The 18,738-nt window shown below is 40.0% G+C and overlaps 1 protein-coding gene across 3 annotated transcripts in view; it reads right to left on the bottom strand.

Annotated features, from left to right (window-relative positions):
• Positions 1–2,149: 2,149 nt before the first annotated feature.
• Positions 2,150–18,738, bottom strand: part of spryd3 (SPRY domain containing 3) — a 72,018-nt gene continuing 55,429 nt past the window's right edge. For 2 of the 3 annotated variants that reach the window (XM_038309290.1, XM_038309288.1), the window contains 3 exons: positions 10,364–10,489; positions 10,105–10,250; positions 2,150–2,797 (listed from right to left, as the gene is read on the bottom strand). In XM_038309290.1, coding sequence (XP_038165218.1) covers positions 2,663–2,797; positions 10,105–10,250; positions 10,364–10,489 — 407 coding nt within the window. In that variant the 3' untranslated portion in view covers positions 2,150–2,662. The remainder of the gene's footprint in view (positions 2,798–10,104; positions 10,251–10,363; positions 10,490–18,738) is intronic. The other variant, XM_038309289.1, reaches the window with a different exon arrangement.

Below are 18,738 nucleotides of genomic sequence, written 5' to 3' on the forward strand. Positions count from 1 at the left end.
CTTCCCACTCAGAATGATGCAGGGCTGAATCTATGCTCCATCATCAATTACAGTGAGGGTTGATGTCCTCCTGCAGCAGCAGCATCATTTGTATCAGAGACACGACCGGAGGCCCGAGGCCGTGGAGCATCTGTGGTCACAGTCGCTGAACTTTGGATGAAGCCGTCTGAAGTAATCGAGTCGGCAGAGTTGGCTCCTCTGTTAAATGTCCTCAGTTCACCTCATGACGCTCACGCAGTTCAGCTGAGTTTAATACAGTCCTACCAGATCAAATATTTCACTGGTTTTTATTTATCACTGCTCTAGTGGATTTGTTTATGCTTTTTTTTGGGATGTTAAACCTGAAATGATTTGTCCCTCTGGCAGATTCAGGACTCAATTTAACGTGACGTGTCATTTAAGAATGAAAATATAAATAAAAAATTATTTTTTCCAGTCTTCTCTCTGTTGAACTCCACAAATTATTCGGAAATAAACAATTTCTAACGATTTGAGATGTCACAAAGGTTCTTACTTTTTATGCTAAATTCTGGAGCTTTGCGGCATCAGAGAACCACGGCTGGTGCTCTCCGTCTGACACCCGATGCTTAAAAGACATCAGTACTGGTCTGATACTGGATCTGATGAGTCAAATATCCGACTGGAACAATTTAATCCATAAAATTGCTAGAAATGAACTAAAGGGAGAACCTGAATTTTGTGATACGAAGCCATAGTGCTGCCAGCCTGGAACGCTTAGATGCATCCCTGCTGGAACGCACCAGAATGAGTTCATTGGTTCGTAACGAGGTCTCTGCAGAACGAGAATGGATGCAGGATGTTTGGGCAGACTGATTGAAACTTTCAGGAAGAAAAACTACATGTTTATTTTAAGTTGGTTTACTTCACTTTTTGCTTCTTTCCAAACATTAAAGAGAACTGTAAACTTTTACTTTTTGACTTTCAAGTTTTTTCTTTTCTATTTGTGTTAGTTGCATAAAGGAATACCTTAAAGGAGAAGTTCGGTTTTTTACACTTTAAGCCCATTTTCTGTAGTGTCCAGGATGAAATCGAATGATCGACACCAAAAGTTTGACAATTGCTCCTGTCTCTGCTTTTTGGCTCATTTAGAATCACCCCCTGGCTGCTTCATAATGGCTGCCATAGTGCATGTCGGATAATGTCCTTAAAACAACCTTAAACGTTCTTTTTTTAAAATATGCTACTCACCGTGTCGTCAGCGCTGTTCAATGACGTTCCAAAAAAAGTTTCGTGAAGAAAAAACGTTCCTGTCTTGTTTTATTTAGCATTTTGTAAATCCCATTGAGTTCTGTAGGAATAGTCAATATTCCCCTGCCACCGGAAACGGAAATGGGGCCTGTTTACACAGTTGTAGTCTTTTCGCTTCACTCTGCGTACTCCGACGTCGAGAATCAAGAATCCACCTTTCGTATTCCATTTTCAGAGTTTTTTAAAGTGTTTAACAGAGACGTTAGCACCTCGACTTCGGAGTACACAGAGTGAAGCGAAAAGACTACAACTGTGTAAACAGGCCCCATTTCCGTTTCCGGTGGCAGGGGAATATTGACTATTCCAACAGAACTCAATGGGATTTACAAAATGCTAAATAAAACACTACAGGAACGTTTTTTCTTTACGAAACTTTTTTTGGAACGTCATTGAACAGCGCTGACGACCCGGTGAGTAGCATATTTAAAAAAAAGAACGTTTAAGGTTGTTTTAAGGACATTATCCGACATGCACTATGGCAGCCATTATGAAGCAGCCAGGGGGTGATTCTAAATGAGCCAAAAAGCAGAGACAGGAGCAATTGTCAAACTTTTGGTGTCGATCATTCGATTTCATCCTGGACACTACAGAAAATGGGCTTAAAGTGTAAAAAACCGAACTTCTCCTTTAATGTTGGACTGGATCTTAGAATTTCTGTCCTTGCTCATAATTTGGATCCAGAATATAAAGCCCAAGTTTCTGTATTTCAACTTCACAAAGTGCTAAAATACACACATATTCCCTGAACAGGATTCATTAATTTAAATATCCTCTTTTGAACGATGAGTTGTAAAAACAATAAGAACATGTATCTAAAACCCTTTTTTTTTGTCTCTTTAAATTAAACTTTGCGAGATATGTGACACGATACTGCTCAGCAGACGCTTCAAATACCTGTTTATTTCTAAATAATGATCTGAGGAAAATGTTGCAAGAGGCTGCCTTTCTGGAGAAACAAAGGAGCCCCACGGCTGACTCCCAGCCGGCTCTAGGAGAGCGGCGTGTGAGGTCCCCGGCCGCTCAGAGGAGGGCAGCCTCGCCCAGAGGGAGGACCAGGAAGCAGGGAGGAGGTCCTCCCTGAAACAAACGCTGGCCTCTCTGCTTAGCTTGGGGTCTAGACAAGTGAAAATAAAGCAACGTGCCGGACCTCATGAGGGGAGACAAAGTGCATGCAGAGGGACACATTAGAGGATGATAGCAGTGCAGATTGCATAGAATTAACCGTTTGAAGTCTCCTGCTGCCTGCAGCTTGCTCTGACACTGTACAGATGCAGAACTGCTCGTCTGTTATTACTGCCATGATTAGTTTTATAAATGAAATCCGGTGCAGTGCAGAGTAGGATGTGCGTGCATGCAGCTGAATGGTGCGTCCTCCGGCCTGCGCTCTCTAACCTCATCCGCTAAGAGGATGAAGGTCCACCTTTACTTTTTCGCCACTGCTCAGCATCCCTACTGTGGGGTAGAGACCTCCAGGGGGGACTGCCATCTCCCGTCGGCCCATGAGTTTCCCGTTCCTGGTGAAAAACACCTAGAAGACAACAGAGAAAAAGCAATGAGAGCTACCACTCAAATGCAGATTGACAGGATGAACCCAAAAGCAGCATCGGCAGGTTTAACATTCGAACGTAAGAAGTGGGTTTGATTTCTACAACGGACCTCTGATCTCTCAGCAGTTGGGATATGTGTTAACAGGGTTGTTTTTTTGGAGGTGAGGTTCAGGGATAAAGTCTTGTGTGTTTTAGGCAGAGAGGGGTGAGACGATTTTAGCAGATTTCTAACCCCCTTATCTCTGCATATGCCGTCTAAAAACTATGTGCCAGAAAAATACACTGCAAAAACGATCTAGAAATAAGTCAACATTTCTTAAATTAAGTGTATTTGCCTTTGAGTAGGTAAAAAGATGATATTCCAATACAATAAGTATTTTTACTCTAAAACTAAGATAATTAGATAATATGCACGCAATTGTGTTTCCTTATTTTAAATGTAAATTGTCTTGTTCCATTGGCAAAATGTCTTTCCTCCTCAATTCAAGAGGAAATGCACTCTTTTTTAAGAAAAAAATGACTTATCTAGAATTCTATTTTTTCCATTGTACTTAGGATGTTTTATTTAATTTATCGAAAAACATGCCCTACTTTTAATCATGAAATTAGAGGAGAGTGGTCGTTACTAAGAGGGCTTGAAGATTATCAAATTAAACTAAAGACGGTTGTTTTTAAAGCTGTTAAGATTGTTATTTATAACCACACGTTTTTATAACCTTTTTAGTGAAAAACAAGTTTGTAAAATGCTGATTTAACTCCTTGGTGGATGAGATCGGCCCTCATTACCTCAGGTGTCTGGATGTTGTTGGGCTGTCATGGCAGACTGGGGTGGTGGTGAGGGAGGGTGGAGCCGGAGATTGATCGTTAAATCTGAATCACGACCGAAACAATGAGATCCTGGATGCTAATGGCTGAATATTTACTGCACATTACAGACAACCTCACCTGGACTGTAAACCCCACATCACTGGTCAAAAGGGCACATAAGTGCATGTACTTCCTGCTGAGGATGAGGAAAGCCCACCTGCCCCCACCCATCCTCACCAACTTCTACAGAAGCACCATAGAGAGCGTTCTGACCAGCTGTCTCACTGTGTGGTGTGGAGGCTGCAGCACCTCAGACTGGAAGAAGGTGAGAACAGCAGAGAGGATCATGGGGGCTCCTCTTCCCTCCATGAAAGACATTTCATCCCAGCGCTGCGTGTCCCGAGCCGTTAAACATTATAAATGACCCCTCACCCCCCCACCATGGACTGTTCTCCCTGCTGCCCTCTGCGAAGAGGCTTCGAATCATTCGATGCAGGTGAAGATGATTCCAGAACAGTTTCCTCCCAACTGCCATTAGACTGTCTAATGTTGTATAAAATGGGGTTAAAAAAAAAGAACCCTAAAAGTTGGAAACTAACTCGTATACAGTCGTATGTTTACATTTGTCACTACTGCTCACCTTTTATAACGGCTGCACTTTAAAAAATGAAAATGTCTTGCGAGCTGTACTGAACAAATTTTCTTTTTGTGTACACTCTGTGTATAAAATGACAATAAAGTCTGTCTAAATTTGAAATGAGCCTTCCGTAAGGTGGCCGGGCTCTGCTTTAGAGGTAGTGTGAAGAGCGAGTAGAGCCGCTTCTCTTTTCCACATCAGGAGGAGTCAACTGAGGTATGACATCTGATGTCTCTTGGACACCTCCGTCCTCCCAGCATACAAGCTAATATTATACATTTTATTAGAGCATGACTGTTTATACCTTAAGTTTTAAGGACTGGTAAACACAAACCATGTAAATCATTTAAAAATGAGCTTTACATATTGGGAAATTAACAAGATCATAATATGTAAATCCCAGCTTCTTCTTAATAGTAGCAAACGTAACATAAAACTATCTAAAAAAGTGAACCCAAATATTTTGGTTGTTGCAATGTGCACGAGTCAAGTAGAAAGTACTCTGCTGAAATGTTCAGAACAAGAGAACCTTGCAGCAAGGAAATCCGCTCAAAGCTCCGTTCCTTAAATCTTACTGTTTATAAGCCATCATGATAACATCCTTTTGGTGTTTTTGTTAGAAAAAGTCGGCAATGTCCTTTCAGAGTCGTACAGCAGCCCTCTTTGGGTACGCAGTGTTAGTAACTGTTGAAAAGTCAAGATAGGCATCCATGATGGTGGGTAGTTTATAACTGCTGTCCCAGACTCTGAATTGAAAATGTTAAAGTTTGAATAAGATGCTCTTGTTTTATCTTGATTGTGGTGCTTTATAGCTATTTAGAAGACAAGTCTTGGCTTCTATCTGGTTATGGATTGACAGAACCCTTTGGTGGTTTGAATGAATGGAAGGAAATGTTCATTTCCATCCCTGAAAAGTACCCTCCCAATGATGGTAAAACCACTGACTGGGTACAAGGAAAAATCTTTCCAGAACGCGTTCTAAGAAGACAAACATCATCGGAGAGCTCTCGGTTCAGGAGTCCCAAACAGGAATTAAGTGCAATTAGGAAATATGGTTAAACAAATAGGTGAGAGTGTAACGTCTGTCGTCTTGAAGGGGAGAAAGTCAATGTTTACAGAACAAGTCTCCACTAAATCAGCGACTGATCAAACATCTTCCAGCTGTTCTCTAAAGAACGTCAGCGCAGCTTTTCAACGCTAATACGGACGGCTTCTCTCCAAAGTCGGAGCCCAAATAGCGAGACACTAAAACAACAACCTGAAGTGCCGTAGAGTACCGTCTCTTTGATGAATGAGACTGAGTCACATATCAAACATTAACTGTGCCACCCACTCTAACTTGTTTAATAACACACCACAGAAACGTATTTCATTAGTCTGAACAACAGCAGAACAGTGCGTGCTGTACCGCCACATTGAGACTAATGTGTCCTGCTGAATAAATACCGACAAATCCCTGGATTAGATCCCAGCCCGTTCTGCTCCCTCACCCAGCTGGGTTTCGGCCCCGCTCTCCCTCGCCCCCTCTCACTGACCCCCCTGGCCCCTGCTTGCGCAAGCGTGCAGGCGAGTCGAGGCAAAGTCAGAACCTCTGAGTTTGAAACAGCAGCAGCCCGGAACCGCTGGTGGATAGGAGCGCAGGGAGAGCTGCAGGGCACACGTTGCAGTGTGAACCGAGATCCGGGCAGCAAACAAATAAGAAAGTGCTGCAAGTGGCTTTGGTTTCTGCCCTCAGGACTAATATGAAATAACGGCCATGGTCCTTCTGAGTGTCTCGCTCTGTGAGGCGGTGCCAGGAAGCCGACAGGTTAGAGGTGCCTCATGAAGGTTTGTTGAGCTGATGGATAAAACTTATAGGCTCTGGTATGGATGGGAGATATTTCAAAGGTTTTTAAAACAAAATGATCAACAGGTGGCGCCAAATAAATGCAGCAAAGTGAAAAAGTAGATGTGGGTTCAAACTAACATAGCTGGTAACTAAAAGACCTAAGCCAGGTTCTCGTTCATCTTCAAACTCTCTAAGGAGACAAATATATAAAAATTGAATAAATGACACACACACATACTCTTCTAGACAGGCACTATCTAAAATAATAACAATAATAATAATAATATTGAACTTTATTGATCTCACATTGGAGTTATTTACCTCTGCATTTAACCCATCCCATTAGGGAGCAGTGGGCTGCCATTGTGCGGCGCCCGGGGAGCAGTGTGGGGTTAGGGGTCTTGCTCAGAGACCCAGAGTGGCAGTCTGTGGGAGTGAGGCTCGAACTCAGAACCTCAGGATTTTGGTGAAGATTCTCAGTCAATCAGGTCGTAGTCATTCCAAAAAAGTTAAAAAACAATCCACTGGACTTTGTTTCCAAGTTTGAAGACGTTGCGCTTCCCATCCAAAAAGCTTTTTAGTTCCAAAATGTCAGGAATAGCTTTGAGTTCGAGGGGCTACTGTATAAAACCTCGAACTAAACGCTATTCCTGATATTTTGAATTGAAAAAGCTGCCTGGATCGGAAGGGTAATGTTTTCAAACTTGGAAACAAAGTCCAGTGGATTGTTTACCTATTTTGGAACCTCAGGATTTCAAGCTCTATGCCCTAACCACTAGGTCGCCTCTCCCCAAAATTATACTTTGACTATATTCTAATTATTGACAAAATAATATTTCTTCTGGGGATGTTTTATATCTTAAGCAAGGATTTCAGGTTTTTCTATTTCTTTTTCTTTTAAAAACATTTTAAATTCTCTACAAGTTTTTTTCATAACGACTAAAAACATTTTTTATAGGTAGATGGACTAATAAACAGGTGGAGAACCAGCACAGATGGATTATTGAGTTGATTCCTTCCAGGTATCAAGCACCTCCTCTCTTCAGCCAGGTGAACAATCCTGCCTTTAACGACTGACCTTGCACAATCATAGACAGGTTTCAGACATTACAGGCTAACAATGGAACCAAACGACCCGCTCGTAAGTTTCAATTTGCATGTTTCCAAGCAATACAAGGCCTTGTCTATATAAAGCCTCAAACTCACTGCGGATCCAGACATTTAAATTGAGAAAGCTTCCTGGACGGGATGCGAAACATCTTCAAACCTTGGAAACCAAGTCCAGTGGATTGTTTTTTAAACTTTTATGGAAGTAGAGAGAAACTGTTATTCAATAACTTCATGCAGGGTAAAAATAACATTTGGAACATTTGTCTTTTTTATTAATCCCTCACTGATTCGATGACGCTGACTTAAGGGTCTCTAAGAGGTAAGTCCGTCCTTCCAGGATGCTTTAGCTTTTCCTGTTTTCTAAAGCAGAGCTTTACGACCCTGGCAGCGTGTTTGCAGACTAAATATCTGAACCTCAAGTTAACCTCAGATAACATTTAAACTATGGTTAATGGATGCTTAAAATAACTAATAAATGCTTAAAATAGGATGCTTAAAATAATAATAAAGAAGATTTTAAATAATCTATTAAAAAAATGGGTGGTACAAAAACAACAACTGATAGTATCTTAATGCTTAATGTTCATGAATTTAACAAATGTTTTAGGGACTTTAAACATAATTTGTTACTTTCAAATGTTCTGGCTTATAAAATAATAGATGATGTCTATAAATGGTTGAGCTATTGTCTGACAAGCAAATACAAACAAAAACAGTTCATATACTTAATCCAATATTTCACCTAAAACACATTAAATATGGAGTCCTACAGGGTCCAGTTTTGAGGCCTAAACTTTTATTTATTTATACAATAGACATAATTGTGAAGTTTGTATAAATTACATATCCTTATATATGCAGATGGATTTTTTTTATTGTTCTGATTTTTTTATGTTGTTATAGAAAATAATGTAAGTGAAATGATTTCTCTCTCTATTACTTTTTTATAGTTTTTCTAAATATAAATGAATCAAAATGAATCATTTTTGAGACTGATTTTAATCACTATGGTGATTTCTTAGGTCCCCTGAAAAAGTAACTTTGCATATTTAAAAATTTTCAGTTCTGAGTTTGAATTTCAGTGAAGGCTGACTTACATAAAATTAAACCAGATTTTTTAACAAGTAGAAGCCATAAAAGATAAGACTCGACTTGGATCAGAACCTTTCCTCCTCAGAACATGTGCCTGCTTGTGTTTCTCAGAACAAACTCTACAATGAGAGGCAGAGCCAATGGTTTTCAGGGTTCCTTCCTGTTGCTCCAGCAGCCAGTTCTGGAGATGGATGCTGATATTGTCTCCACAACATTCATTGTTTTGGTGACGCTGCTTCAGTTCATTAGGGTACATCTGTTTCTCCACCGCTCTCTTAAGGACTAAGAACAGCTTTTCAGACAGGCATGGATTTTAAACAATCATTGCTGATTGTTGATTATTAGCTTTTTATTTCAGCCGTTCTGTTGTAAATTTGCAGCTGTGTCTCGGATCATTGTTCAATTTACACCAAGCTTCAGATTTTGAAAAGATGGCTTCACATTTGATTCAAAGATACATTAATGTCCAGGATTTTTTTGTCTTATCCACTCCTATATTTAGCTATGATTGGTGACACAATTTATGGCCAAACATCTCAACTTTGGTCTGAAATGTTAAAGTCGTTGCAAAAGAGGTGTGGGCCATTTAGATGCAAGTTTGCAAATCAAGTAAAGCTGCAAAAGAGGGCTGAACAATTTTGCCAAAAATCAAAACTGCAATTTTTTTCATTCATTGTAGCAAATTCTGTTTGATTTTCCTTTTGCATTAATCACAATAATGTAGACATTTCATGATCTTGAAATCCTGGATGTTCTAAGTCTATTGTTACCGTTTAACTTTCATGCATAGATCTCACATTTTCTGCATCTCCTTCCCTCTTGTCTGGTGGAAAACTTATTTTAGTGAATTATCACCACCCAATGGGCTGAAGTGAGACAGTTAGTGTTCTGCCTTTGTTAAAGGTATAGTGGAGGACTTTCTATTTCGGGGTGGATCGTCAAAATAAGTGGTCCACCTAATTGTCAATAATTCTGGTGATATGTTTACGTAAGGCCGTCCTAAGTGCTCGTCCCCATTTTCACTTACCGGTGGTGAGTCTGACATAGTGGAAAAATTGCAAATCTTGTTTTGGAAAGTAAGCTTTGTATCAGTGATGCAAACATCAACTTTTAAACAGAGCGTGCACGAGGAGAAATGGGCTCCAGCAAGCTCTCACATGTGTTTAATAGGAGTTCCCTCTCGGGAGAAGGTACAGAGTTGTAAATGTGCATTTTTTTTTTTGTTAAGTGGAGAGGGCAGGTCTTTTACAAAATTCCAAAAATTCTCCACTATGTTTTTAAATGTATAGGTACTAAATTAACACCTAAAGTGTCTCTACTCTTGGAAAATTGCATTTTGTTAAATTGTGATTATATTACACATGTAATTAATTATTTTATATAATTAATTGCCCAGGCCTACTGTCAAGTCATGTCAAGGGAAAGAACCAAATATCTCAAAGAACCACTGGTTAAGCGTCCTGCATTCAGGCTGTCTGTCCCCCTTATGAATTTAATGATATTTGTTGTTTGATGTAGCATTAAAAGTGAGGGATAAATAGATTTCAAATATGATAAGAAGCTACAGCTAAGTTGAACCATTGTCAGGGTTAAACTATTTGATAGAAGCAACCTTTACACTAAAACCTTGTGTTCAATATGGAATTTAAACATTTTTCCTACAGTTTATGTCTGCTTTGAACCGAAAGCAGAACAATAATATTTTAACTTTATGTGTTATAATGGCAAGAGATATTATCTCAACATTTACCAACATGATTGCATGTTGTATATTTTTGTAATAATGTGTTTCCTTGCTATAAAGCCTAACTCACCGTCACCTTCCTCCCCTGCTGTTCCTGAGGGATCTCTTCCCCTTCCTCGTCATCCTCTTCCTCCTCTTCACCGTTAAGATACAGAACATTCTGGATGCCCTGTTGACTGGGATGGCCCTCCAGTCGATCCCAGTCCTCCACATCAGCTGTGCACAATATGGGGTGCGGTGGGGGGGTTAAATAACTGAGGGTTGACTTGTGATTTTCCAAAAACAGGTAGAACATTTTTTTAAATATATGTATATATATTTTATTGTATCTGAACCTTCTCTATCCAGGCTGTAGTCCCGTGGGAACATGATGCCGCAGCCCATGATGTCCCCTTTGAAGCAGCGGGGGCCAAAAGCATCTCCAACTCCGCTGCCATGGAAGATCTTCCCATCATCTGACAACGACATGCACCCCATTAATTGATGATAACCTGATCATTTATTTAATCATGAAAAGAGAAAAATATCCGAGATCAACAGAATAATCCGATTAATATCTATGTTTAAACTCTTGTCTTGATGCTACTCAATCAAAGCACAAATATTCACAATCCTGGAACTTTAACACATTTTAATATAAGACCAACCAACACAAAGTAGCAGATAATTATAAAGTGGAATACAATTATTCCTCCAGATACATCTGGTGTGCAATTGCTTTATTTCTTATTTTTCATCTTCTGTGGCACTCTAAGAAAAATGACATCTACCATGATTGTTGGAAGGAAATCTGATAATCAAACAGTCGATACTGGGGAGGAAGTTCACCTGACAGCAGAACAAAGATGTTAAACATACAATCAGAGCTGCAATCAAAATATTTTAGAGTATGCGTGTGGGTGAAATACAAAACCGTGCCACACTTTTCAGATTTATAGCAAATAATAAGAACAGAATATTCTTTATTTTTTCCTAAACTGTGTATTACTTTATGCTGGATTTTAACACAATATCTCAATAAACTACATTCGAGGTTTTTTTTGTAAAAAAAAAAAAAAAAGCAAAAAGGATCATAAGGGATAAAATACTGCAAAGGCCTGTAGCTGTAACATTTCTTTTGTGAATAAAAAAAAAAGCAGAACAACTGAAAAACGGAAATATTGTGAACCAGTGAATGAAAGGACATACTTTATTAGAGCTGGGTGAATTTTCTGTTTATGAAGATTTATTTTTTTTTGTGGAAAATCTGGGGTTATTTCCACCACTAGCTCAGAGTAACATCAGTTAATTATTTTTTATTTCTAGCTGTGTACTCTTAACTGATCAACTTGGTTACTGTGTGATACCACCAAAGTAAACGGTGTTTAGAAGCATGTTTAACAGCTTCAATTTTTAGTTCACTTTAAATTAAGGTCACCTCCCAGAGAGGATGATTGAAATAAAAGCTAGTTTTTGAAAGTAATACATATTGTTTGGTACTTTTTATTATGAATCTTCAATCAGAATGGGTTTGAAAAAAAGATTTTAAGCAATATTGCCTTTATTTTATAATTTAATCCATCATGATCTAGTTCTGGATAATTTTCACAATTTTCCACATCAGATTTGGTGCAGAGCTGGACCTACTTTTTAAACATACTAGAAAACTGACATCCTGACATTCCTTTCATACGATAATACTGATGAGCAAAGACAGAAGCAGGACTTGTAAAAACAGTTGAGTACAAACAAAATAAAGAGACGTCGACAACATCCAAAGAAAAATAATCAAAGCTTCACATCCTACAGTAGTGAAAGACAACAAAGGAACAGAAAAAAAAGAAGAAAAACATCATAGAGATAGCCTGCAGACAAGTGCTCCTCAAGCAAAGCGGGATGGCTGGTTCTTGTAAATATTTATGGAGTTGTCATGGGATCCATCCTCAGCTCAGGAAACAGTTTAAACAGCCTCTATCGGAGAAGCAGGGAGCCAGACAGAGACACTGTATCATTAAAGCTGCCATGCGGGGCCTTGTAACAACATTGTGCACAAGGCAAACGGGGGGGGCATGCCGGCAGAGGCCAGCGTGAAACTGAAAATGGAAGGGAGGATCCAAAGATCCAGGCTTGGTCTGCATGGTAGTTACTAACGAGCCAGCAGCACCGATCAGACGTCAGAAAAGAAGCAAAACTTTAGTCCCAGTATAACTTTCTGGCATCTTGAATTACATGAGTCATAACGTTTAAAGAGTTATGAGATATGTGTACAAAAAAAGACAAATCAACTTGAGGAAAAATGTTCTAAGATAATTTCATTTGGATCAGGTTTAACGGATCTGCCCCTGGCTGAAGGTGATCAGATCAAAGTCAACCCAAAAACTGATCTTTTCTACCTCTATTTGTGCTGATCTCGTCAAGACTGTTTTGTTAAGCATCTCTTATGTCTAACTGTGGGTCTAATAGATGGAAGCAGTGCTTCTTTCTGTATTTTCAGCTCCTGTGCATTTGGAGCAGATGGCTGCTTGTAACAGAGGCAGGTTCTGCTGGACGTTTCTCCTGGTTTGTAGAGGAGTGGTTCTTCTCCATTGTTGCTAAAAGCTACTTCAGAAGGAGGAACTGCGAAAATGTTTAAAGATAAAATTCAGCCAACTTGGCTTCCTTAGAAAGATATTTTTTTTACTACTTTAGCTTTTAAATTAGACTATATTGTATTCGGCGTAATTAGATATAAATCCACAAATAACACTACATTATAAAGGAATTATTTAGATTAATTTAAACAGCTTTTAAAACAACCCTTTTCAAGAAAAACCTGGCGTCTGTAAAGCCCAAAACATGATTTAGTCTATCTCCACTTGTAAAACATTTATATTTTAAATGAGGAAATAAGCTTTTGAGTTCTAATCCTGGTTTTTTTCCTTGCTCATTTTATTTCTTGCTCAAACGCTACAAAAATATATATCTATCTTAAAACCTATCTACAAAGAATTGAGGAACCTGCCATGATTAATTTGGCTTTATTATTTTGCAGCTTAAAAATAAGGTATGTCGATTTCTGTTAGGTCCACTACAGACAGCCAAAATATACAAAATGCAGAAGAAACAAACACACTACAAAAAAATTGCGTTAACATTTCAATAGAATAGAAATCAAATGTATGCAAAGTAACAAGCACTTAAAACTTTTGTTCAGTTTGTAATTTGATTTAAGTATTTGACATCAAAGAGCTACTTTGATGATATTGTCATTTCCTAGAATCGTTTGTAGACCGATAGGTTAATACTGAAGATCAATGTAATAAAGTCAATGTTTCCACCTATCTCCATTATAGCATGTTGAGCTCAAAAGTATTCTCCCTCTGTCACCACAAAGAGATGGGCTTTCGCTATTATTCCTACTACTAAATATAGGATATTTGTTTGAAAATAAGCCTGTTTAATTCATAAAAACTCAGAACAACTTGCTATGTCATGCTGCATGATTTTGATGCAAAATTAAATGCAATCAATAATACGTTATCAACACTTTGATGCTTTGTAAAATATATTACCAGGAGTGGTTGTTGATATATAACCGCATCATCTGAGCAAAAATGAAAAGTTTAATTCAAAATATTTGTTCAAGAATATTTTGCAGAATAAAAATGGGCCAAGCATAGAACCTTTGGTAATTCTCTTTTCTTCCTTGAATACCTCAAAAGTAGAGATAGACTGATGTATAAGCCAGAAGATAGTTTTTGTAGTTATTTATTTTATTTTTTTTCCTGTATTAGTGTCCGTAAATACGTGCATGTTTTTGTCGATTCATTAATACAATCAGGAGCCATGTCTTTAGATCAAATTAAGAACATCATCGGGGACAGGGTTTAAACTGTCCCGAAATATAAAGGGTGCCACACCCTTAAAAAAAGAAAGAAAAAAAAGAAAGGGTGCCACACAAACCCTAATTAGTGTTTCATGTAACCCATTTGTGTTTTGAAAAGCCTTAAAATTACACCCGTTTTGAATCGGCACCAAGTATATAAACTGGACTGATTTAAACTGCTGCACTAATATAAACGCCTTCCTTACTTGAAACCTTGGCTTTAGGTTCTCAAACCTCATCCAAAATAATCAGGTTTTTCTGGGTCATTTTCAATAAATTAATGCTGCTATATGTTTAGGCTGCTGGAGGACCATCTCTTTGCTTTTCCTTGTCAGAGTAGCTTCATCTTGTCTGCTCCTGTATGACTATGAATCCATCTTGGATTTAAATATCAGCTGTGCTGCTGCCATAAACATCTTTGTTTAAAGATGTTGGAGTTGGGCCTATTTTTTCAGTGTTATCATGTTTCTTTTACTGTGACTTACTGTATGTGCTCCAATTTTATCCTTTGACGTGGGAGCTGACTCAAAGCTTGCCTGCCTGCCTGGAGAGCTATAGTTAACAGTTACCTTTTGTGTATCTGCATATTTTTAAAAGTCTGCATCTATCTCATTGAACCCCAGTCGGCCATGGCAGAAGGCTGCTGAAACTGAGCCAGGTTCTCCAGGAGGCTTTGTCAATTTAAAAGGCACTTTTTGCTCCCCACTGTTGCTGCATGCATACTTGATTTGTTGGATTGGACAGGAGTCAACAACAAAATGCAAGTGAATAGCGTTTCAGCATTGCTGAAAAAAAGAAGGGAGAAGATAGAGTTCAGGAGCAGTATTACATCAACCTTTATATATGATGAGGGTCAATACAGATACAATATGAGTTTTCCCCTTGTTATGAAACTATGTTATTCAAACCCATAGTGCCCTGTTAGGTAACCCTGTTTGATAATATATTGCTCTTGGACAACTGTTTTTCCAGACCTGGAGATGGATCAGATTAGAACATGTCACTGATAGAGAGCGCTGAGGTCAGAAGGAGCCCTTTATCCTCAACTACATGAGGGTGATGGTGGTCGGGTGAAACCTTTCGCTGCGGGTGTTGAGTAATAGCACGAGTGAGTCAAATATGGGCAGGTTTTACAGGGGAGTGACAGTGTTAATGACAGTTCCTAAAGCGCATGCGCTGGTTGGATAGCTGAGTTTCCCCAAATAGCACTTTCAGGGCCCCCAAGGGCCATTTTACCCATTTACTTGCAGAAGCCAACACCTAGCAAAAATTGTTTTTAAACTTGTGAAAAGGAATTTGCTTTACAGCTACCTTAAGCTGGTTAGATAACTAAAGATGCTGAGGGCTGTACCATGAAGCGAACTCAACGTAGTGGGATTACTTCCAGTCTATCCAGTTTAAATAGCTCAAAAATAGGAGCAGTCTGGATCAACAGGACCACAAAGCTGGTTATAAACTCGCCAACTCAGTCCAGCTTGAACTGATCATGAATCTTTGAGCACACACGTATTAAGGGTTGGTCCAAGGTAGCAGACCAATCAAAAACAAATAAAAACAAAAACAAAAACCAATCCTGCAGAAATGTGAAGAAGAAAAAACAGTCTCAAAAGTAAAACATGGTGGCGTCATGAAATACATCAAACAGCGTGGCAAAAGATTGCCGACTCCATAAATAAGCAAGTTACACATCAGAGAAATTTAATACAAACCACATCCCAATCAGTGCACTGAATATTAATCGCATTCATCTGGTTAGTTGGACTTTCCATCCACCCACCCATCCATCCATCCACCCACCCATCCATCCATCCACCCATCCATCCATCCATCCTCTTCCGCTTATCCGGGGTCGGGTTGCGGGGGGTAGCAGCTTCAGCAGAGAGACCCAGACGTCCCTCTCCCCACTTGGTCCAGCTCCTCCGAGGGAATCCAATGCCTTCCAAGGCCAGCCGAGAAACATAGTACCTCCAGTGGGTCCTGGTTCTCCTCCCCATGGGATGTTCCCGGAACACCTCACCGCAGAACCGTCCAGGATGCATCCTAACTAGATGGCCTAGCCACTTCAACTGGCTCCTCTCGATGTGGAGGAGCAGCGGCTGTACTCTGAGGCCCCGTCCACACGAAGACGAACCCTGGCCTAAACGCACAAATTTTTCACCAAACCAGCCTCTCATCCACACGAAGCCGGCGTTTCGGGGTCTGTAAACAATCTTTTTTTTATTCAGCCTTCAGAGTGGGAAGATTTCGAAACGCAGTTTTCGCGTTTCCATCTTTACGCTCTAACCGCATATTTTTTTTTACACGCATGCGTCATAGCGTCGCTTCTAAACACGCATGCGCGACACAGTATCACAACAACAATGGCGCGTTGCTGCTAATGCTACTCACCCTGCTGTCGGGCTTACAACATAATCTTCTTCTGGAATATCTCCAGGAAGAACAGAGCAATATCGACGACATAGTTCAGCACCTGAATTTGACTTAACCACGAAAATGGACCCGCAGGGCAACCATGTATAAATATTAGTGCGCATGCCCAACATTTCGTCGCTTATTTTTGCTTTGGCACCACAGCGCCACTTACAGGCCTGGCATACATTTTGTTGCGTTTTCATGCATTCGTGTGGACGATCACATTTATTTTACGTCTCCGTCTTTACGGCAAACGTTTTGGAAAATATCAGCGTTTCGTGTTTGTTTTGACTTCGTGTGGACGGGGCCTGAGTCCTCCCTGGATGACTGAGCTCTTCACCCTATCTCTAAGGGCAAGCCCAAACACACTACGTAGGAAACCCATTTTGCCTGCTTCTATTCGGGATCTTGTCTTTTCTGTCATAACACAAAACACATGACCATCCTCATTCTTTAATATGACCCCAAAAAACTTAAACTCCTCCACCAAAGGCAGTACATCCTCCCGAAGCCAGAGAAGGCATTCTACCCTGCCTCAAGATCATGGTCCCGGATTTGAAGGCACCGATCCTCATCCGGCCGCTTCACACTAAGCTGTGAACCGCTCCAGTGAGAGCAGTAGATATTGCCCAATAAAACCACATAATCCACAAATAGTAGAGACGTGATCCATCCATCCATCCATCCATCCATCCATCCATCCATCTTCTTCCGCTTATCCGGGGTCAGGTCACGGGGTAGCATCTTCAGTAGGGAGGCCTGGACATCCCTTTTCCCAGCCACTTCGGCCAGCTCCAAAGGCGCTCCCAGGCCGAGAAACATAGTCCCTCCAGCGTGTCCTGGGTCTCCCCCTGGGCCTCCTCTCGGTGGGACATTCCTGGAACACCTCACCAGGGAGACGCCCAGGAGGCATCCTAATTCCTAGTTGTCCATAATATTTTTCTTTTTAGAAGATGGAAGATATGTAGCATCTTGCTGCAAACTCTGGAGGGCCTGAGCTTCCTTAGGAAGAACAGTCCGCCCTCTCCTTTCTTGTAGATGGCTTCACAGTTGCGTCTCTAGTTGAAATTGTTGTCCAGATGAACGTAGAGGTGTTTATAATCCTCCAACACCTCCATTTCTTCTCCCATGATGTTAACGGAATTCAATATCCCGTCCTATTGTTAGGACGTTGAAATGAAATGTTGAAAGGCAATGTAGAAATCACAATAGGTCATGAAGATGAGGAGGAAGACCAAATAGATGAAGAGGGGAGAGTTAGCCGGTGTTTGTGCAGCTGCTGCTAGAGGATGTTAAACAAGATGGAGAACTATACTACAAAACGCTCAGGTTTTTAACTGAGGCTGTTTACAGTTAGCATCGAGATCAAAACATTTTCTCAGGTATATTATATGTTACATCAGCTCATAAAAAACAACAATAAAACAATAGAGTTATAAGAACATTTAAATACACTCCTTTAAATGAAAATGAATTGAGCTGCTCCCAGCTGTAGAAAAACAACTTTTTATGATTGCTTTGGTTACACATCATAACAAATGTCTACAAATGAATGGAGCAACTTAAATTCCTTAAAAAAAAAACAAATATTCAAATCTACTTAGCAGAGCTACTACAATGTTTAGCCACCTCAAACAATGCAATTCTAGAATCGGAAAGAGAATTGCTCAATTATAAGAAAACTAAAATTTCATAAAAAGTCTTTAATTGAAGATGATTGTGGACAAGATATGTCCTCACAATCTGCTAGATTTGGATTGTGTTTTTGCGAAGGAAAGCACAAAACTGTGACCAAGTCAAGACTGTTTCCAAACTAAAGATTTAATGCTGTCAATATAAAGCCGATGCTTGCTGAGAACCTAACTGAAATGCAAACACAGGGGTTTTTCAGGGGGAACAGACATAAAATAAGGGAATTTAAGTTTTAATAATCTCTTATTGAAGCATTCCAATGTGGTGAATGGATGCACTGCGGTGTGTATAAAACTGGGTTTACATTAGGCATTTGTCCCCCCCCCCCCCCCCAGAAAATGTCCACAGGCGATTCCTGAGGTTGCTGGGCTGTAAGTGGAGAGGAAAGGAAGGAGCCTGTCCTGCTCAATATGAGCTGCTGGACCGGAGCTCTCACCTTATCCAGAATATGGGAAGACAAACCTCTTACACACATCATGGAAAACCGCATGGATCATTTTCAGTCACTAACAAATAAGATTAATGGGAGCTCTGCTGGGACGTACGCATATCTGTGGTGTCCAGAACACAACAGCCAAACCAGGCGGACCGCAGCGCAGCAGCTCTGGCACTGGCACGGTGAACCTCTAAATGACTGGTCCTGTCTGTCACTCAGCATGAAGGCATCGTCCACAGACTCCTGCAGGACGTGCAGCATCAACTGTTATTATTACTGCTAATTCATCCGAACCAGAAGTGTAATCTGTAGTGGGATAT

The sequence above is a fragment of the Cyprinodon tularosa genome, unplaced genomic scaffold, assembly GCF_016077235.1.
Source record: "Cyprinodon tularosa strain WSP-4 unplaced genomic scaffold, ASM1607723v1 ctg66, whole genome shotgun sequence".
Classification (NCBI taxonomy): Eukaryota; Metazoa; Chordata; class Actinopteri; order Cyprinodontiformes; family Cyprinodontidae; genus Cyprinodon; species Cyprinodon tularosa.